General features: G+C 36.6%; 1 protein-coding gene across 2 annotated transcripts in view; it reads left to right on the top strand.

The window, feature by feature from the left end:
• The first annotated feature begins 317 nt into the window (after positions 1–317).
• The window catches only part of PPM1L (protein phosphatase, Mg2+/Mn2+ dependent 1L), a 441,297-nt gene continuing 419,008 nt past the window's right edge, over positions 318–22,606 (top strand). The window contains exon 1 of one of the 2 annotated variants that reach the window (XM_053710104.1): positions 318–1,031. In XM_053710104.1, the coding sequence (XP_053566079.1) occupies positions 633–1,031 (399 nt within the window). In that variant the 5' untranslated portion in view covers positions 318–632. Of the gene's footprint in view, positions 1,032–11,534; positions 11,778–22,606 lie in introns of those variants that run through there. The other variant, XM_053710105.1, reaches the window with a different exon arrangement.

The raw sequence follows: 22,606 nt of genomic DNA, 5'->3' as shown, positions 1-22,606 counted from the left end.
ACTTCTCGCCGCAGCTACTGGCCGTCATCTGATCATTTCTGTCCCTCCTCGCTTACAGTGTTCCTGCTTGTAACGGAATATACCACACGTTCACAACAAATGGGGGGGGGGAGTACATTTCTTTTACTTTCCTGGCCTACAAGTTGCTGCAGAATCACAGCAGCAACAACCCCAAAGCAGTTATTACAGGTTTTAGTAAAATATTATGTGATCTAGAGTAGTGTTAAAAGTTTCCCTTTATAGGAAACAAATAACTGTGTTACGTACTCCCCTATGCTGTGAACATAAAGAGATCCAGTGAGTGAGAGACACAGAGAACAGCCGGTGTCTGTACCTTTTGACAGCTCTGCAAGGTGCTAGAGGGACAGGATCTGAGAGTCCTGAATAAGCATTGATCTTTTTCGCGACAGACTTACTCCAATCACATCAAACGTCGTCCTCCTTTTATCAGCGTCTAATCTCCTATACAGTTTCAGGCACGACCCTGCTGGCACTGATTGTGCCCCTTTGTGTTGGGTGCTGCAGACCTGACCCTCCGGGAGGAGGTCTGGCACGGGTCACACTGCCATGCACTGATTCCCCTCCTCCTCCTCCTAGTGTGCACCTCCTCCTCAGCGATCCCCAGGACATAAATGATAGAGGATACCATGACTTTGCTGTCTCTCCTGGGTAGGATCATGCGCTACTTCTTACTCAGACCGGAGACCCTCTTCCTGCTGTGCATCAGCCTGGCCCTGTGGAGTTATTTCTTCCACACGGACGAGGTGAAGACAATCGTGAAGTCCAGCAGGGATGCCGTGCAGATGGTGAAGGGGAAGGTGGCAGAGATCATGCAGAATGACCGCTTCGGTGGTCTGGATGTTCTGGAGGCGGAGTTCTCCAAGACCTGGGAGTTCAAGAGTAACAATGTGGCCGTTTACTCCATCCAAGGCAGGAGGGACCACATGGAGGACCGATTCGAGATCATCACCGACTTGGTCAACAAGAGCCACCCTTCTATCTTCGGCATCTTTGATGGGCATGGAGGGGAGGTAGGTGAAGCCATGGGACTGTGTGCTGGGCTGATGTTATGACACTGAGTAGCCACTAACAGACGAATGGAGTGCAGGAATGTTAGTTATCACAGGAACTGAACTTAGTGATGCTCTTTAGCTGGTAGTAGTGATATAGCAGCAGGTGAAGTGAGTTGCTATATATGTTTGGGGTGGGACAGGCAGGTGGGCTATGGATTAACCTTAATAACCATTTGTCTGGGGCTGCATGAACTAGTAATACTGTTTGACACTCTCTGGCATCTTAGCATTTACACTCGGGGAATAACTAGTTAATGACAATGGATAGTGCTATGGATATGGCGTGTGCACAGCAATAGGTAAATGTGAAAGACTCTGGGCTCTGGAAGATGAGCTGTTTATGAGTGGGAATTGTAGCAGAAATAGAAGATGATGTAAACAGAGTTGTGGGTCGTGAATTATGATCTATTATGTGCTGAAATGTGTCACTGAAGTAATAGGTTATAGGAGCATTGGAAAATGAATGGAAACTGGGTGAAGTAACAAGCAGGTGCTGGATGAATTGTAAGATGTGTAAAGGTGCAGCAAAATCAGGTAATGGTAAAACAATGCGGGTCTAGGCTAATTTTATATGACATTAAAACTCTCAGAAATGATTGAAGATCCATTAAAATCGTACAGTACATGGTGGTGATGATCTGATTTTATATCCTTACATGAAGCTGCTCAGTTACAGGTTTAGGAAGTGAATGATGTGCACATAGCACAAGTGATAAAAAGACTACATTCTCTGGAACCCCTGGATTGTGTGTCATTATAGATATAAGGAGAAACTTGCTCAAAAACATTTCCCTCTATGGAAAGTGAATCACAAAAGCAGCAGCTGCTCTTAGGTTGCAGATTTAGGTGTCATGAGCGATTGTGTACTAGAGAGCAGCTGTGCAGTCACTAAGTAATGTAGGGGGGGGGGGGGGGTTATGGGGGTTATGGAGGTTTTGGTGGCTCTTTGTAGTTCTTAGAATCCTGCAATAATATAAGAATCTGAAAAGGTTTCCATGGCTCAATTAGCTACATAAATACTAGAATGAAGTGTTTGAACACTTGTAGACAGGTAGAGGAAACCAATTTGACTTTCAAGATGACAGATTATTATTATTATCATCAACATTATTATTTAGTATTTATAAAACAGTAGCACATTTTGTAGATGTTTATAGAGAAGCTACCATGGAACCCATAAAGTCTGAACTGTAGGGCAGATTTTATAATTGTACTTTGCAGTTTATTAGTGAATGGGATAACAGCAGGATGTTACCAGATACAATATGGAAAGCAGTCCTACATATCAAAACATTGAAGATCTTCTGTGAATAAGTGTTGGGAACTAATAAATCAATATTTTGTTGAGTTTAAATTTGTTTTAGAATTAAGGATTTTACTGTATACAACCCCTTGTTACAGAACTGCAGAATTTAATGTTTCTTCAGGAACAAACAATCATATGATTATTGAATATTTTACACACAAAGCTTAGCCTTTCCAGCTACTATTTGGTTGTTAGATTACTGTAACAGTTTTTTATTTTATATGTATTAAGTATGTGTTTTTTGTCGTTAAAAATATACATTTTAAAGTTAATTACCAGTCTTTTTTTTTAATGTTTTTGCTTCCATTAGTATACCACCCCTTAGTTCTGCTTAATGGGATATGAAGCCCAATTTTTTTCTTTCATGATTCATATAGATCATGCATTTTTAAGCAACTTTCTAATTTACTCAAATTATTTATTTTCTTTGTTCTCTTGCTATCTTTATTTGAAAAGCAGGAATGTAAAGCTTAGGAGCCGGCCCATTTTGAGGTTCAGCACCCTGGATAGCGCCTTCTTATTGGTGGCTACAAACATTTCTTTTTATGTATTATTTTTAATAATATGTATTATTTTTGAAAAATACAAATCTTAATTTGCTAATCTGTGGTCTCAAATATTACATTTTGTGTACAAGTATCATATAAATATCTTCATGCAGTTCTTAGATTGTTCCTGGCATGTGATTTTGCATCAGGCTTTTACTGTACTTGTGTAATGACTACATATTTACCCAAATTATGTTTTTGTAGGAAGGAATTCAAAATAAACTTGTTCCTCAAGGCTGGGAACAAAGGCACTAGTTAAAGGGATACACTCATTTTCATATAACTGCATGTAATAGACACTGCTATAAAGAATAAGATGCACAGATACTGATATAAACATCCAGTAGAAAATGGTTTAAAAAACGTACTTAGAAGCTTTCAGTTTAACTCTGTTGAAAAGGTAGTTAGAAAGCCCACTGCAAGTGGGAAATAAGACACTCCCCCCCCTCCCCCTTCTTTTGCATATGAAAAGACCCTTTACACAAACAGGAGCAAGCTGGAGAAGGTAGCTGACGGTATTCAAATAAAACTTTGGGGCTTGGTTAGGAGTCAGAAAATCAGAGCAATGATATTTAAAAATAAGCAAAACTATACTTTTTTTTAAAAAAACCCAAAACTTTATGGGCTTTATAAATAGATCATCTACAAAACATTTATGCAAAGAAAAAATGAGTGTATAATGGCCCTTTAAACATTTCTACTGATAAATCCTTATCCAGCATCATACATACTACAACCCTCCGAGGTGATATGACAGCTCCTCATAGAAAGTTTAAATCTTTGTTTTAGCAAATCCTCTATTCACAGTATTTTTATTTGTATGGTTTCTAAAGTAACAATCTTATAATTCTCGTGAATGATTAGGTTAAATATTTGCATTTTTATGTGCTGAGACAAAATATTTTTGTTAATGAGTGATTATAATGATATATGTAGAAAAGTGTACACCTACGTCTGTAAACTGTAAATCAGAGACTTCTACCCATTTCTAACAATATTATACATATAATTTTCTTTCTCTTGTATCACTGGCGAACAAACTGCATAAAATCTATGGATTAAAGCATACGTACATACACACAAACCCACACACGTGGATACACACACATACGTACTACCTACATATACACACACACACACACACACATATATATATATATACACACACGTACGTACACAAACACACGTACGTGCATACATACAAACACATACACGTAGATACTCACACACACACACATGTATGTGCATAAACACATACACGTAGACACACACACATGTACGTACATACATATATTCACACACACACAGAAACACGTACATTCACACACACACATATATACAAACATATATACACACACACATACATACACACATACACTCAGAACAGGCCAAAGAAGTTGAGTGCACATGCTCAGTGTCATATTCAGAGGTTGTCTTTGGGAAATAGACGTATGAATGCTGCCAGCATTGCTGCAGAGGTTGAAGGGGTGGGGGTCAGCCTGTCAGTGCTCAGACCATACATCGCACACTGCAACAAATTGGTCTGCATGGCTGTCGTCCCAGAAGGAAACCTCTTCTAAAGATGATGCACAAGAAAGCCCGCAAACAGTTTGCTGAAGACAAGCAGGCTAAGGACATGGAATACTGGAACCATTTCCTGTGGTCCGATGAGAACAAGATAAAATTATTTGGTTCAGATGGTGTCAAGCGTGTGTCGCAGCAACCAGGTGAGGAGTACAAAGACAAGTGTGTCTTGCCTACAGTCAAGCATGGTGGTGGGAGTGTCATGGTCTGGGCCTGCATGAGTGCTGCCGGCACTTGGGAGCTACAGTTCATTGAGGGAACCTTGAATGCCACCATGTACTGTGACATACTGAGTCAGAGCATGATCCCCTCCCTTTGGAGACTGGGCCGCAGAGCAGTATTCCAACATTATAACAACCCCAAACACACCTCCAAGGCGACCACTGCCTTGCTAAAGAAGCTGAGGGTAAAGGTGATGGACTGGCCAAGAATGTCTCCAGACCTAAACCCTATTGAAAATATGTGGGGCATCCTCAAACGGAAGGTCGGGTAGAGTAAGGTCTCTAACATCCACCAGCTCCGTGATGTCATCATGGAGGAGTGGAAGATGACTCCAGTGGCAACCTGTGAAGAAATGGTGAACTCCATGCCCAAGAGGGTTAAGGCAGTGCTGGAAAATAATGGTGGCCACACAAAATATTGACAGTTTGGGCCCAATTTGGACATTTCCACTTAGGGGTGTAATCACTTTTGTTGCTAACGGTTTAGACATTAATGGCTGTGTGTTGAGTTATTTTGAGGGGACAGCAAATTTACACTGTTATACAATCACTACTTTACGTGTAATTTCTTCAGTGTTGTCCCATTAAAAGATATAATAAAATGTTTACAAAATGTAAGGGGTGTACTCAATTTTGTGAGATACTGTATACACACACGATGGGCTAAATTTCAAGTGGCGTGTTACTCCGTTTGGTATAACATGTCATTGGTTAAAAAATGTAACCAGCGACTTGTATTGTGTGAGCCCATCAATGTAAAAAAAAACCACTATAGTTTTAACCTATAATCCACCACAGCCCCAATGTAAACCTCCTTCAATATTAACCCCTAAACTGCCACAGCCCCAACAAAAAGTCGCCCAACACTACTTACCCCTAAACTGCCACAACCCTAACATAAACAAACCCCTTACAATATTAACCCCTAAACCTCCTCAACAAAACCCCTAAACCTCCGCAACCACACTGCAAACACTATTAATCCCTAATCCACCACACCCCATCACTAAAATATCCCCTACATCCAATAACTCCTAAACACCACAGCCCACATCACAAAAATAATCTACACTATTAACCCCTAAAATGCCACAATCCCAAACACAAAAAACCTACACTAGGTTACCATTAAAAGTGCATAAATTAAAAAAAATAATAAAAATAAAACATTACCAAAAAATTGTAAACTATTACAAAATCCCTCATAAATCTCCCCTAAATATAAAATGCCACCCAAAAACCCTTATCCTACAAATGAAAACCCCCCATTGAAGTTAAAATGTTCCTAAAAATATAATAAAAATCAAAAATAATAATAATGAAAAAAAAAGTCCCTAAATTAATCCCATCATACTAAAACAAAAAAGTAGGGGGCACTTTAGTTTTTATAGGCTTTTTAGTTTATGAGCTTTTTTGAAGGGGTGCTTTTTTGTAAGGTGTTTTTTTTTGGATGGGACATTTTATTTTTTAGTGAAACTTTTTTTAGTGTTTGATTTTTTTAGCAAAATTTTTATTTTAAGAGGGTCATTTGTTTTTTAGTGTAGGGCTTTTTATATTTAGGGTTTTTTTTTCTCACTATTTATTTTAATTTTTAGCAACTTATTTTATGTACTTTTTTATTGGTAACTTAGGCGGTCTTAAGGCAGTTAATAATGTTGTTTTTTGCATTGAGGTTTTGGCTATTTATTGGGTTAATAGTGTAGGGGGGTTGTATTGGGAGTTTTGGGGTTAATGTAAAGGGGGAATTATTTATTTAGTTTGCTGTCTTGTTGAAACGTTTGAAATGAGGACTTTAAAGTGGGATTGTACCCATAGTGTTTGTATATCCACATATATATATATTTATGGGTGCAAACACCGTAGGTAAAATCGTCTTTTAACCCTTTGAGTGCTAAGCACTTTCTCATCTGGGTACTAAGCTGATTTAAGGTTTTTTTATTTTTTGAAATATATTTTTTTTTCCTTTTTTTTTTTCTCAGATCCCCAAGACTTACACAGTTGGAAAGGTTAGGCGATTACCTTTCTAACGGTTGGTCTTGGGGTCTGTAGCTGCTTAGATGCCTGAGATACAGGCTTCTAAGCAGCATGCCCCCTTTCCCTATACTTGTTCTTGTCATTTTTAAATAAAGTTCTGCGATGACCTCATCACGTCATTGCGCATGACGTCACCGCGCAAAACGTGAAGCCCCGACGAAGCCTGTTACTATACAGGCCCAATCGCCAGGGTAGGAGCGGCTGGGAGCCCCCAGATCTCCCTCAAGGCTCTGAGCCGTCGTTAGCACCTGAGTGGGAAACTGCGACGGCTCAGAGCCGTCATTAGCACTCATAGTCCTCATTCCAAACGTTTCAGCAAAACAGCAAACTTCAATGTGACAAACAGCTCCACAACATACAGACTATTTTCATCTTAATCATTTGCTCATATTGTTTATAAATAACATTTACTAACATTTGTAATAGTTATTGTTTTACTAGAATGGTTTGCATAATTATACTCCCACTGGCCTGTTAAGCTGAAGGAACATGCAGGAGATACAAATCAACCTTTGTATGAAGTGTAAATGTCCTTAGGCACAATTCAGTAGCTGTCAGGGCACATTAGTTGAAAACTGAATTATATTTCTCAGCATATTATCAGGGTTGGGCCAGTAACATTTTGCCCCCTGTAATAAATATGACTTTTTCTCTCTCAGTATGATATGTTTTTAGGCCTGTCTTTTCAGGGGTGGTTATGGACCATACCATTTGGGAGTGTGCAAAGATGGCCAGAAGGTTCACTATAAATGGTGTAAGGAAAGGAGCTGTGCTGTGGCCTGCTTTTTGGAGGAAAAACAAATCTTGATGGCTGGGGTCTAAACTGAGTGCTCATAACTGTTTAAAATGTTTGTTTTGTTTTTTTGTCGTGATAAGCATCCTCATTATACAGCTGCAGTGCTTTTAATGCATTGCAGTCATTTTCAAGGTTCTCTGTTATTTGATCACTTGATCACAAAATATGTGAGGCCAAAAAAAACAAAACAAAAACCCCAGAAAAAAACAACCAAAATTAGCTTTTTGCCCCTAGGGATTGTGGGACAACAACATTTTTATTCAAAAGGAAAGGGTGTTTAAAGGGACAGTCAACACCAGAATTTTTATTGTTTAAAAAGATAGATAATCCCTTTATTACCCATTCCCCAGTTGTGCATAACCAACACAGTTATATTAATACTCATTTTTACCTCTGTGATTATCTTGTATCTAAGCCTCTGCAAACTGCCCCCTTATTTCAGTTCTTTTGACAGACTTTCATTTTAGCCAATCAGAGCTCACTACTAGGTAACTTCACGCGTGTGAGCTAATTTTTATCTATATGATACACATGAACTAACACCCTCTAGTGGTGAAAAACTGTCAAAATGCTTTCAGACTAGAGGCGACCTTCAAGGTCTAAGAAATTGGCATATAAACCTCCTAGGTTTAGCTTTTAACTAAGAATACCAAGAGAACAAAGCAAAATTGGTGATAAAAGTAAATTGGAAAGTTCTTTAACCTCTTAAGGACATATGACAGAATTTTTCCGTCATAAAACAATTGAGCAAACTGAAAGCTGTGTCCTTAAAGGGTTAAATTGACATGCCCAATTTGAATCATGAAAGTTTTTTTTGGACTCTACTGTCCCTTTAATGGTCTTTTAAGATCTATTTGTGTTAAAGATGTATTTAATTTTTCAAGACGTGCTTTGTGGCAGGAGATGGTTTAGAGTTTCATAGTGTTTGTTTGTTTGTTATGAGGATGTAATTTATACTTGTGTTACAGCTGTGTAGCTTCTTAAATCATATTGTTTCCTGCATAACCTCTAGTATATCCATGTCTTATACATTTGCTCATTGTGTATTGAGAAAACTAGCAGATATGAATATAGCTAAGTAGCAAATAAAACATGGAGACACTTGGGGGAAGGCAGAAAACAAAATGATTATAAAAGTAACTCAGCCCCCATGAAAACATAAATTAGAGGCAAAGTAATGGAATAGAAAGTGTGCTGATAAACTACATTTGTGGCTAAAACTGTTAATGATGGAAATGTTTGGCCTAAGTCATGTAAACCTACAGTGAACAAGAATAAACATTCTATTTCTAGAGGGACATCCTGCAGTATTCTATGTACTTGTCACTGGTTACTAAATGCATAACAGTGCCAAGCTGTTGTCTATGTGTGTAAATATGGTAGCTCATGGGATCAGCATACGGATTTAACAAAGACACCAGGGATCAGTGCTTTTAACCTTACTGGGAGACCTCACATCATTGCTTGACAATGTTCTGTATACTTCAGCTTATTGGAGTATGCTGTAGTTTGCCAAAAGTTTTCTATAAAAGTGAACATTACTATATGGAATTGGGATTATACTAGGGAAATATAATAAGAGATTTGTTATCTGCAACACTTAAACAATTTCACTAGCAACTTAAATGGACATAATAGTCCAGTAATACATGCTTAAATAAAGGCATTTTATTATTGCAGAAATACTTGTATATCACTGTTTATTTAAAGGATTATAAAAGTTTGCAAAAATGTACATATAATAAATATTTTTTCCACTGTGACGTAATATTGCCCAGCCCTATAAAATGATAATTTGTTAAGAAAAAATATCAATTTCAGTGCATTAAATTGAAATATAAATTAGTTAAGTGAGCACTTCCGAGCACATGCACAAACAAATCCAAGATAATTGCATGTGCATTAACAAATGTGTTCTATTGCTTCCTCTTCTGTGTTGCTGCTGAGGCTGCGCCTGCGATTTAACTCTGGTCACGTGACGCTATGATGATGATGTCTGCTTGTGTAGGAGTAGTAGTATTCAGGGGCGGAACTACCATTGGTGCAGCAGGTGCAGTGGCACCAGGGCACAAGTGCTGGGGGGGGGGGGGGGGCAGGGGCATAGCAGCCAGTCTTTACATAGGAGTGTGCAGTATTTGTACAATCCCAATGCAGGTTAGCCTTTTATTAGTGCAGGTTGGTAGTCCATCTATATATCCTCAAAATCATTTTACTGAGCAGCATGTATATCACTACTATTGCTTACTACAGAGTTATCTTTGGGGGGCCCTGTGTTGAGTAGGTCCGCTACTGGTAGTATTGAATAGCGCATGCGCATTCCCCGGGATTGCGTTACAGCTGTGATTTGTCTATGCAAATTAGGTTTAGAAATCGGCAGTTTTTGTAAAGAAAATAGCGTGGAAACCACAAAATTCAAAAATTGAAGGAATTTGACCATATTCCCTATTTATAAAGACCCAGGGAATTTTTGCATACAACTTTTAGCATTTTATATCCCTTTAAAGGGAAATGAAACCCACATTTTTTCTTTCATGGTTCAGATAGAGCATGTAATTTTAAATAACTATCTAATTTAATTCTAATATGACATTTTCTCAATTCTCTTGGTATCGTGCACGTGTCTGGAGCACTATATGGTAGCAGTTTTACAAGAATGTCATCCATCTTATTAGACCATTTGCTGACCTTAGGACTAATATTGCAAAAAATAAATGTAACTTTTCAAGCATTTTTTAATATATTTAACAGAATTAAACCATCAGTTGCTGCTGTATCTAACCTTTGGTAAAATGATCTTTTTTTTTTACTATATTTTGTTACATAAAAATGACCATAGCCACTTATTTGTTTAAAGGGACAGTCAACACCAGAATTGTTGTTGTTTTAAAAAATAGATAATCTCTTAATTACCAATTCCCCAGTTTTGCATAACCAACACAGTTATAATTATACACGTTTTAGCTCTGTAATTACCTTGTATCTAAGCCTCAGCAGACTGCCCCCTTATTTCAGTTCTTTTGACAGACTTGCATTTTAGCCAATCAGAGCTGTCTCCCTTGTAATTTCACGAGCATGAGCTCAATGTTATCTATATGAAACACATGAACTAATGCCCTCTAGTGGTGAAAAACTATCAAAATGCATTTAGATTAGAGGCGGCCTTCAAGGTCTAAGAAATTAGCATATGAACCTCCTAGGTTTAGCTTTCAACTAAGAATACCAAGAGAACAAAGCAAAATTGGTGATAAAAGTAAATTAGAAAGTTGTTTAAAATTACATGCCCTATCTGAATCATGAAAGTTTTTTTTGGACTTGACTGTCCCTTTAAGGACTACAGCACCAGTGCTTGCTATAATGTCACAATGAGATTAAATGAATAGTTAACTTTTTGTGTCTGGAAATAATATACTGTTCAAATAACCTCAGATTCCTAACACAGGAAAAGGCAATTGAAAGCAGAGCAGATGTATGAGATCTGTTTGCATTCTGACACCTTTTTAGTGATTTCCATACATATGTAGCATGTTTTTTTTTTAACGTGCTATCCTTTTTAAAATGTATTTGCTGAGAAATAAAATCATATATCTGAGACCAGTATAGCAAGAAAATGAGAAATTCCACTACCAAATCATTATTTTATAGAAACATACCAGTTGATTGCTAGATCATAGATTTATCAGGGAAAACAAGGAAAGTATAGGCACGTATTAACCTCCCCATGATACTATATGCTAAAGTGATTCTTCCAAATTGGGTCAATAATTGTTCTCAGCATTTAAGCCGCCACATGGGACTATGTAAAATGCACAATTTATTTTATCAAATTACTTCACATTCAGAAATGTTTATCAGGGGGAAAAAGCTGCAAAGCTTTTCATTGATTTATGTTTTTTGATCATGTGCTCCTCCCGCATGACCGTTCTGAATTTCCTTCAGCTGCTGCAAGAGATCAATAGAGATACCTTCCTGGAAAACAGAGGAGGACACATCTTTGTATGAATTGGGGCAATGAAAGTGACTAAACTAAATATAAACTATGTCATTTCACACCAAGATACGTTATAGAATAACTTATTCCCTTCTGAAATGACAAATTGCATAGAAACATCCGCAGACATAACACAATTTTGTCAGCTTGAAAAATAGTGCTTCAATGTTTGCTAGACATTATATTCCTAAAGCAAAATATGTCAACAAATAAAGCCACAACTATAGGTAAGTGAACTGACCTCTAGAAAAGCAATATTTATACATCTCATTTGTGAAGGTGAGTTGAAGGTGAAACAGTGCTTTTGAATTGGTTAAAATACTGTCACATGGGCTTTATCAGCTGTTTTCTATTATTTTCAATTGTGTAAATATCAATTCATGTTGGGATGTTCAGCTTCAGTTTAAAATGTCAGCGAAAAATAAAACAACAACCTTTTTTTGGTAACAAAGGTAATTCCTAAAGTTTAAGTCAAAATTTCATTGTTATATGTTTTTTTAGACCTCACTACTTTAAAAAAATATATAAATATAATATTATTATTATTTGTAAAACAACAAAATATATTGCTTATTCAATTATCACATCTACGCAAGTATCCCAGCTTGCCTTTGCCCAGAAATACTCCATATACACTGTTGCCAATGCACCAGATTATTATTTGTAAAGTCCTGCCACATTCTGTAGAATAGCTGTTTCATGTTTTGCATATATGGTAATCTGTTATAATACACAAATTATTTCCCCCTCTTTTCATTTTTGTTTGTCTTAGTGGAATGTTATTTTATTATATGTTTTTAGAACTATTGCACTCATTTGAGAGGGAGAACAATAAATGTAAATACCCACATTTTAAAGTAGTGTACTTGTATAAAATATCTTGCAGTGTCAGAGAATGAGGGGAGTGTTTCTAATGCATATTTGTAGTGTTCTTAAAGGGGCAATGTATTGTATTTTATTATTATTAGTAGTAGTAGTATTATCATCATCATCATCATCATTTATTTGTTCAGCACTGCAAAATAGCAAAATTAAGTAGCACTGTACTGTAAAATTGATTTTCCTATGTTTCCAATGACTTGTTATACCAGCTGATTTGTTTTAAATGTATGGACAATTGTCCCTTTAGGTTTATTTTTGTATATGAAATAGTTGGGTTTGCTCATTGAAACCACAATTTAAATAAATCGGTTAGCTTGCAGGAAGATCCTGCTAGATCTTATTTACATAGCTTTTCAATAATCATCACTTCAGTATTGAGATTTTCAGTATAGGTCGCTGTTTCAACAGGCAAAAACACCTATTTCAAAGAACAAAATGAAAAGATTTGTAAACATTTCAACACACTCCAGCATTAACCCTTTCCTTACAGGCTGAGTTTGTCTACATCAGAACAAAGTTCCGATGTAAACAAATTAAAATCATGCGATCGCGAGATCAGGTCAGGGGGGAGTGCCTATTGCTATGCACGCCCTCCAGGCTGCGACCCCATTCAGGAAGCGCGTTTGGCTTCAGTACAGCCAAACGGCTAGGACGTTCCATAAAGTCCTGACGCCGCTAAAGCCCAGCGCAGTTAGGACAGCATGGAACATCCTTACGGCAGGAAGGGGTTAAAATGGATAATTGGGAACACATTAAAGGGAAATTTTACAGTGCACTTTCCCTTTAATCTCTGGGTATTAACAATAATGAGTCATTTCAATTAAGGATATGAAGACAAAGAGGTACAATTAACAATAGATGTAAATTGGAAAGTTTTTTTTTTTAATTGTACACACTTTGCAAATCAGTTTTAGTGTAAATTTTACTTCCATGTTTCTTTAAACGTTTGGCTGAATGTGTCTAGGAGAGTTCTACTATAGCAGCAGTAGGACATGATTCCCACTTATTTTCCAGATGCATTTCATATAGGAAAAATATTTCAACCTTTAATCCACATATTTTCCACTTCATGATATTTATTGCTGATAGACTATAAGCTTTACGTGGCTAAAAGTGCTATTTCAGACCATTTATGTAGCAAGATGAAAGCTTAGTTACCCTTTTATTTTAAACATTCAACATTCAGAATAGGAAGGTGCTGCAGGCATCACGGAAATTTATTGCAGAATAAAAACTCAGCTTCTTCTGCTGTGGGTCATAAGAATTTCATTTACAAAGATCGTTTTATATGTTGCAACCTCAAGCAAAATGTGTCCTAATCAAAGGCTCATTTGCCATTACTGCAGGCAGAAAAATATTCAATCCTAAAATTGTTTTTGATATAAAGATAAGAGGAAGAAAACAGAAATTTAAGAATGAAATGGGTTTCTTCATATAAATATCTTCATTTGCACTAACCCCTAAATAATGGCACTTACATATTAAATTGAAAATAGTCTGCTTGCTAGCTCAAGGCAATTTTGCAAGTTTTTGATTTTTATTTTTATAACAATCTAGCTACTTCAGCACTGTAGATGAATAATGTGAAACAAAATGCGTAAAACATTTGTGCAGTGTTGAAGTTTTTAAACATATACTTCTTATGTGCAATTTTATAGGCTAAGAATATACCCTTAAAATGAGAGGGTAAGTTAGAAGAAATGTTGCATATCCGCAATAATAGGTTATGTTATTTAGTTTTCATTTGCATATAGACTGCATTTAAATATATGGCATTGAGTATACAGTCATTCTAGGCAAAGTAGAACGTGCAAATCAATGCAACAGAAAATATTACCATTGTTCACGCTTAATACATCCTTTTGAGTTTGCATTAGTTTCAGAATAAAAATAATTATTATAATATTTTTTTGGTTCTGTATTTCTTAAGCAAAATTTACATTCTGGCAGTAATAAAATTGCACTTTTCAAGGGAAGCAAAAGTCATTTTTTGCTGGAACTAAAACAGGGCATTTTAAAATATTATATAGTTTTGTTTTTTTAAAATAAAGGTTCATGTATTGAGAAATAGAAAAACTTATTTTGATTTTTTTATCTTGTGAAGCATGTCACTGTCCAAGAATAAAGCAGTAGGAGATTGACTTGTCAGCTAATTAGAAATTAGGCCTTAACGGGACAGTATAAACCAATTTTCATATAACTGCATGCAATAGACACTACAATAAAGAAGAATATGCACAGATACTGATTTAAAAATCCAGTATAAAAACTTTAAAAAATGTAGCACTGTTGCTGAGGTTAGGCTGGGACACCCACTGAAAGGGGCTGAGAAAGCAGGAAGAGCAGACCCTTACCCCCTCAACTGCATATGAACATACCCATTACACAAACAGAAGTAAGCAGGAGTCTGTAGACATCAGTATACATCCGATATTTTGAGTCTGAAAATCAGCACAATGTTATTAAAAATAAGCAAAACTACACATTTTTACAAAAACACTCTCAGATGGGCTATAAAAATTGGGTCATCTACAAAATATTTATGCAAAGAAAAACCTAGTGTACAGTGTCCCTTTAAAGCCCAGATGCACGTTTCCTTAGTTTCAAAATATAAGCAAACAGATTTAATTGAACCCTTTTCATATAAAACATGATTAACCAGTGCCTACATTATATAATGTGTTTTTTATTTTTATATATATATATATATATATATATATATATATATATATATATATATATATATATATATATATATATATATACCATATACAGGTAGCCCTCAGTTTACGCCAGGTTCCAGGCCCCTCTCAAAATTGTCATAAGTAACACCTAATACATTATTTTTAAAGCTTTGAAATGAAGACTTTAAATGCAAAACAGCATTATAAACCTAATAAAAATAATCACACAACACAGACTTCACTTGCATTTTTCTGCAAACAGTTCTTTCTATGCATTCCAATCTAGACTGATTTATAGACAGGAAGATTTTGTTCCTTTGAAATCTGCTTGATAGCTCAGGTCTGGTTAAACTGATTAATTTCAGCTTGCTTGGCTTTGCTGCAACACAAGCGGACAGCTCCACCTACTGGATATTTTAATAAATGCACTGCTTCTCAATGCTTTTCAAAAGCAGTCACATGACTGGAAAAAAGGTTGTTATTCTGAAATGGTGTAAATTGAACCGTTGTACAACCAGGGCCACCTGTATATATTATACAGGGAGTGCAGAATTATTAGGAAAGTTGTATTTTTGAGGATTAATTTTATTATTGAACAACAACCATGTTCTCAATGAACCCAAAAAAACTCATTAATATCAAAGCTGAATAGTTTTGGAAGTAGTTTTTAGTTTGTTTTTAGTTATAGCTATTTTAGGGGGATATCTGTGTGTGCAGGTGACTATTACTGTGCATAATTATTAGGCAACTTAACAAAAAACAAATATATACCCATTTCAATTATTTATTTTTACCAGTGAAACCAATATAACATCTCAACATTCACAAATATACATTTCTGACATTCAAAAACAAAACAAAAACAAATCAGTGACCAATATAGCCACCTTTCTTTGCAAGGACACTCACAAGCCTGCCATCCATGGATTCTGTCAGTGTTTTGATCTGTTCACCATCAACATTGCGTGCAGCAGCAGCCACAGCCTCCCAGACACTGTTCAGAGAGGTGTACTGTTTTCCCTTCTTGTAAATCTCACATTTGATGATGGACCACAGGTTCTCAATGGGGTTCAGATCAGGTGAACAAGGAGGCGATGTCATTAGATTTTCTTCTTTTATACCCTTTCTTGCCAGCAACGCTGTGGAGTACTTGGACGCGTGTGATGGAGCATTGTCCTGCATGAAAATCATGTTTTTCTTGAAGGATGCAGACTTCTTCCTGTACCACTGCTTGAAGAAGGTGTCTTCCAGAAACTGGCAGTAGGACTGGGAGTTGAGCTTGACTCCATCCTCAACCCGAAAAGGCCCCACAAGCTCATCTTTGATGATACCAGCCCAAACCAGTACTCCACCTCCACCTTGCTGGCGTCTGAGTCGGACTGGAGCTCTCTGCCCTTTACCAATCCAGCCACGGGCCCATCCATCTGGCCCATCAAGACTCACTCTCATTTCATCAGTCCATAAAACCTTAGAAAAATCAGTCTTGAGGTATTTCTTGGCCCAGTCTTGACGTTTCAGCTTGTGTGTCTTGTTTAGTGATGTAAAAACAGAAAAAAAGACAGATGCGCCACATGGCCCAATATTGTTTGATCCACAGAATTCAATTTTCAAAGCAATATGCTATCGAACTCACAATTTTAAAAGCACTCCAATTAGTGCAGTGGGAGCAGTCTGGGATCTATAACAGTCACCCAGCAGACCGACCTCTTGGGTGAAGATAGATGTTCTGTAGTGAAACACAAAGGGACACAAAGGTGCCTATATGGCCTAGTACAGTCTGACTGTTATAGATCCCAGACTGCTCCCACTGCACTAATTGGAGTGCTTTTAAAATTGTGAGTTCGATAGCATATTGCTTTGAAAATTGAATTCTGTGGATCAAACAATATTGGGCCATGTGGCGCATCTGTCTTTTTTTCTGTTTTTAGATTATCCTTTGGATCCAGGCCGGGTCCTCTACAGATTGCTGCCTCTTCATCACCCATCTGTAAATCAAAGACTTTTCTTACACAATCTTATTAGTTTATATTTTATTTTATTTTGTGCTTATTTTACAATTGTCAAGTTTTATTGGTCTTTAGTTAATTGGTACTGACCTCCTTTGTACTTCTCACCCACCATTAATTTTATACTTTATAGTTAACCTAGTGCTATTTTTTAGGGCGCCCCCTATCTTATTGTTTAGTGATGGTCGTCTTTCAGCCTTTCTTACCTTGGCCATGTCTCTGAGTATTGCACACCTTGTGCTTTTGGGCACTCCAGTGATGTTGCAGCTCTGAAATATGGCCAAACTGGTGGCAAGTGGCATCTTGGCAGCTGCACGCTTGACTTTTCTCAGTTCATGGGCAGTTATTTTGCGCCTTGGTTTTTCCACACGCTTCTTGCGACCCTGTTGACTATTTTGAATGAAACGCTTGATTGTTCGATGATCACGCTTCAGAAGCTTTGTAATTTTAAGAGTGCTGCATCCCGCTGCAAGATATCTCACTATTTTTGACTTTTCTGAGCCTGTCAAGTCCTTCTTTTGACCCATTTTGCCAAAGGAAAGGAAGTTGCCTAATAATTATGCACACCTGATATAGGGTGTTGATGTCATTAGACCACACCCCTTCTCCTTACAGAGATGCACATCACCTAATATGCTTAATTGGTAGTAGGCTTTCGAGCCTATACAGCTTGGAGTAAGACAACATGCATAAAGAGGATGATGTGGTCAAAATACTCATTTGCCTAATAATTCTGCACTCCCTGTATTTTATATAAACATCTATATATTTTTCTATAGTTTAACTTTGACTCACTCTAATCATATATCCTCCATATTCACATTGGGCATAACCTCACTATCTAATTTGCAATCATAACATATTTGGTAAATTCAAACTCAGCCCTCCTATATTATGTAAATGTAGATTTTTATACTGTAACTGTTAAGATCTAGAACTATAAAATATGTGCTTAGTTCATAATCAAGATAATCTTCATACTCACAAGAGGTTCAGCTAGATTGAAAAAAGATGTACTAAGTATTTTTAAGCGTTTGTTTACAATTTGCACCAAAAAGCTTCAAGCTACCCTCATAAAATGCCAAAAAAAGTTCCTATAATTCAAGTGAATAGATTCTTGTATATTTGCTTGAAAACCATACAAATGTTGTTATCTTTGATTGTAAACCACTTAAAAGTGTGTGTTGTCATTTAATAAGTTTTGTTTATTTTCAATATACTTTATTAGCTTTTAAAAAGTTAAAATCTCGTTAAGACATTGTGGACACCAAAATAATTAACAGATACAAAGCAAATGCTCAACAATATCTCCTTCTTTCAAACTTTCACACTAGAAGAAGAGAGATACATCAAAGACAACAGATGAACGTTGTAAATAAGAGTATACCTATAGTAGTATAGTGGCATTCAATTGAACCTGGTGGGTTATGTAAATAAGACACAATTTGCACAGAAAAAAAAAGAAAAGGGGGGAGAGGGGGAAAAGGAATTCCAAGGAATAAGTCCACCTTTTATTATTATTATTATTATTATTATTATTATTATTATTATTATTATCAGGTATTTGTAGAGCGCCAACAGGTTCTGCAGCGCTATGAACATAGGCGGTATATAAAAACGCCTATTTATTAAACCTGTCACCCCTTTTACAGAGTTGACAACTTTTTCATATCTATAGAGTCTCAGCAAAAGATCAATCTGCTGACGGGATCGATATACATATTCTGCTGACGGGATCGATATACATATTCTGCTGACGGGATCGATATACATATTCTGCTGACGGGATCGATATACATATTCTGCTGACGGGATCGATATACATATTCTGCTGACGGGATCGATATACATATTCTGCTGACGGCATCGATTATACATATCCTTCTGACGGGATCGCTAACATATTCTGCTGACGGGCATCGATATACATATTCTTCTGACGGGATCGAGTAAACATATTCTGCTGACGGATCGATATAACATATTCTGCTGACGGGATCGATATACATATTCTGCTGACGGGATCGATATACATATTCTGCTGACGGCATCGATATACATATTCTGCTGACGGGATCGATATACATATTCTGCTGACGGCATCGATATACATATTCTGCTGACGGCATCGATATACATATTCTGCTGACGGGATCGATATACATATTCTGCTGACGGCATCGATATACATATTCTGCTGACGGCATCGATATACATATTCTGCTGACGGCATCGATATACATATTCTGCTGACGGGATCAATAAACATATTCTGCTGACGAGATCGATATACATATTCTGCTGAGGGAAGACATAAAAATGATCTATTGGCAATAGCAGCAATAGCATTATTTTTATGAACTTAACATAATAGGAAATAAAAAAAAAAAAATGTAGTGGCCATTTAATACAGCTGAAAAATTCTATGATATCCTTCATTTTAATTATTTTCTTCAAGTTATGCTTATTCAAATGACATTACAGTTTTTTTATGCATAGTTTAAATATTTTACATTTTAAAACTATAACTTTGTAAGCACAATGTTCAAAGTTTTGTAAATCTGTAATTGACCACTTGAAAACCCTGATGAGTATATTTATTTTACCTCCTTTTTTTTTAGCCAGTTAGTGCTATCTGTAAATTAGTTTGTGCACTGCTCTAAGCAATCGATCTGTATTTTATAGCTAGGTCAAGCAATTAGCAGCATTTTGAAGCATTGATAGATTACAACATTTTTTTCATTCAATATAATAAGAGTTTTTATCAGAGTACAAGGCCATACATTATCAAGTATACTGTACGTCCATCGATTGTTGTTGGTGGCCGACTGAAACACTCTGAGCATGCTTGTGACACATGGCTCTGATTAGACTACAAGGAGGAGACCAGGACCATGCGGCAGAAGGCCCAGCTATCTAATTAAATGGAACTAATATACCTTTGTCAACAGGGACTGGTTAAACAGTAAGCTAACCCCTTGCATGAACATCAGGAGAAGTTAGCTTTCCATTATCTCTCAGATTCAAGCCAAAGGAACAAATTGTCCTTCTTTCCGCTATTATCATTAAACAAGGGGTTATCTTTTGCCCTCAAACTGTCCTAGCGTCTTCTTTACTTAAAGGGATATTAAACCCAAATCTTTTCTTCAATGATTCAGATAGAGCATGCAGTTTTAGGCAACTTTCTAATTTACTCCTGTTATACATTTTTTTCATTCTCTTGCTATCTTTATTTAAAAAGCAGGAATGCAAAGCTTAGAAGCCAGCCCATATTAGGTTCAGCACCCTGGATAGCGCTTGCTTATTGGTAGCTACATTTCGCCAACCAATAAGCAGGCATAACCCAGGTTCTGAACCAAAAATGTGCCGGCTCCTAAGCTTTATATTCCTGTGTTTTAAATAAAGATAGCAAGAAAACAAAGAAAAATTGATAATAGGAGTAAATTAGAAAGTTGCTTAAAATTGCATGCTCTATCTGAATCATTAAAGAAAAAATTGGGTTTAGTGTCCCTTTAAACTCCGGTTGTTTAACTTCCCCTGCTTTATTTTCTGTATAATGCTGTTTGAGTCTTTGTATTTCCAGTACTCTGAAGTAAAAGTCTAGTATCTCCTTTCTTTACCCACAAACATATATTATGCTATTTGCAAATCCTTTTAATAAAACATCTTGCTTCAAATATCTTTGTTCATGTGCTCCCTTCAACAATGTTTGTCTGTTTAAATAACTTCCAAAGAATTTGCTAATCCTATTTTCCAGTTTGCATTAGTGTGCTTTAACCACTCAATCACCCCCATTATTTATATATTTATAATATATTTTGTGTAGGTCTAGTTTCATATCCATTTTAATAACCCTCAGGCTGATCATAGGGAACAGGAAGGAGGTAGTCCTCCGAAAACATGCTTTATTTGCTGATTAAAAGATCAGCAGGCAATGAATTGCCTGTCAGGATGCAGTGCGAGATTTAGATAATATATCTGTCTTATAAAACATCAAGATACACATAAACACTTCAGCAGCTACACTTCTACTTGGAGAGAAAGGAAAGAGTGGATGAAAATGTCAGGGTTTGACAAATGATATGAAACCTTGGAGGCGGTCTGAATATTGAGGAGTCAGGCACAGCCTTTTTGGACCCACAAAAGGATCTTCTATATACACTTATGTAGAAAAAATCTAATTGTTAGCAGCCAGAAGTAATTGTTTTAAGATTTGTGACTCCTCAGCTTTTTCACAACCTGCAATTAGGATAAAATACTGGATAGCAAAAGGAATTTTATTTTAAAGGGACGGTATCCACTCTGCAATTACAAGACGATTTGTTGTGTTGCTATAACATAACAGCCAAGTCTAAACATGTTTTTTTAAAACAAATAAACATCTTGTTTGCTCCACCTACCACTTGTCTTATTTGGAGGAGCCAATCTGGCCTTGAGTCTGCACACACAAAGGCTAACCGTGTACAATAAGGATGTGCAAGTCATCTCTATCCTCTGTACTTTCAGGAAGTAAATCATACAATGCTAAATAAATACTGCGTTGCAGAAGAAAATGAAAATCACAATTTGGCTATCACAAGTCCTTCACTTTCCCCTTTGGTGGTGCTTCCACTTATTTGTGTGTAGTAAACAAATATATCTGTAAATATCAACTATGCAACAATATTCCACAGACAATAGCAACCCATTTTTTTATTGAAGCCCACATTATATATCCTTTACGAACCTAAAATAATTTTAACAGAACAGTTTTGGTTTATGTTTACAACAGATGAGCTGAAGAGATGTTTGAAGAGTAAAACAGAGATATAGAAGATAAACTAGTGTAAAATTACCACAGAAGAGAGGAGTAAAGAAAGAAGGAAGCTTTAGAAATATAGATGGACTTTTATAAACTGTAAACAACTTGTAATTCCAACATTTTCTGCAGTCTTGTTTAACATATCAACATAGTCTGAATATTATTAGAGTAGGTTAACAAATTGTTTTATTTGAAATACAAGAGGAAAACAATCTTTTTCAGTACAGTGTCCCTTTAAGCACCCACTACAGAACAAGCCACTGAACAGTTGTTTATGTTGTGTTATGACCCTGGGTCTCCCTAAGGGTGATCGGGGAAACCAGACATGGACTCCCTGCCCAATGTGTCTAGATGGATATGGCTGCACGTCACTTACAAGGCCCAAAGAAGGTTTAAACAATTGTCTTAGTTTCCCATGTTTCTTTGTTCAGGGAAGGATTTCTGGGTATTTTGGGGCATGACTGTCTGTTTTAGGCAGGATCAGATTGATATACTTCAGGAAACTTCTTTTCTTTGAAAATCACAGTTGGGCTAAGAGAGGTTGCTCCCAGGTGGTGGCCGCCACAGAACAAGTCACTGTTCAGTTGTTCGTTTCTGGTTAAGCCAGCGCTTCTCTTTCTCATAAAGTCTTATGAAATAATCAGGGTGTGGTAGATGCCAGGGGAATGCTACCTACCAGAATG

The sequence above is a fragment of the Bombina bombina genome, chromosome 4 (assembly GCF_027579735.1).
Source record: "Bombina bombina isolate aBomBom1 chromosome 4, aBomBom1.pri, whole genome shotgun sequence".
NCBI classification, from domain to species: domain Eukaryota; kingdom Metazoa; phylum Chordata; class Amphibia; order Anura; family Bombinatoridae; genus Bombina; species Bombina bombina.
This window is presented reverse-complemented; position numbering and strand designations above follow the sequence as displayed.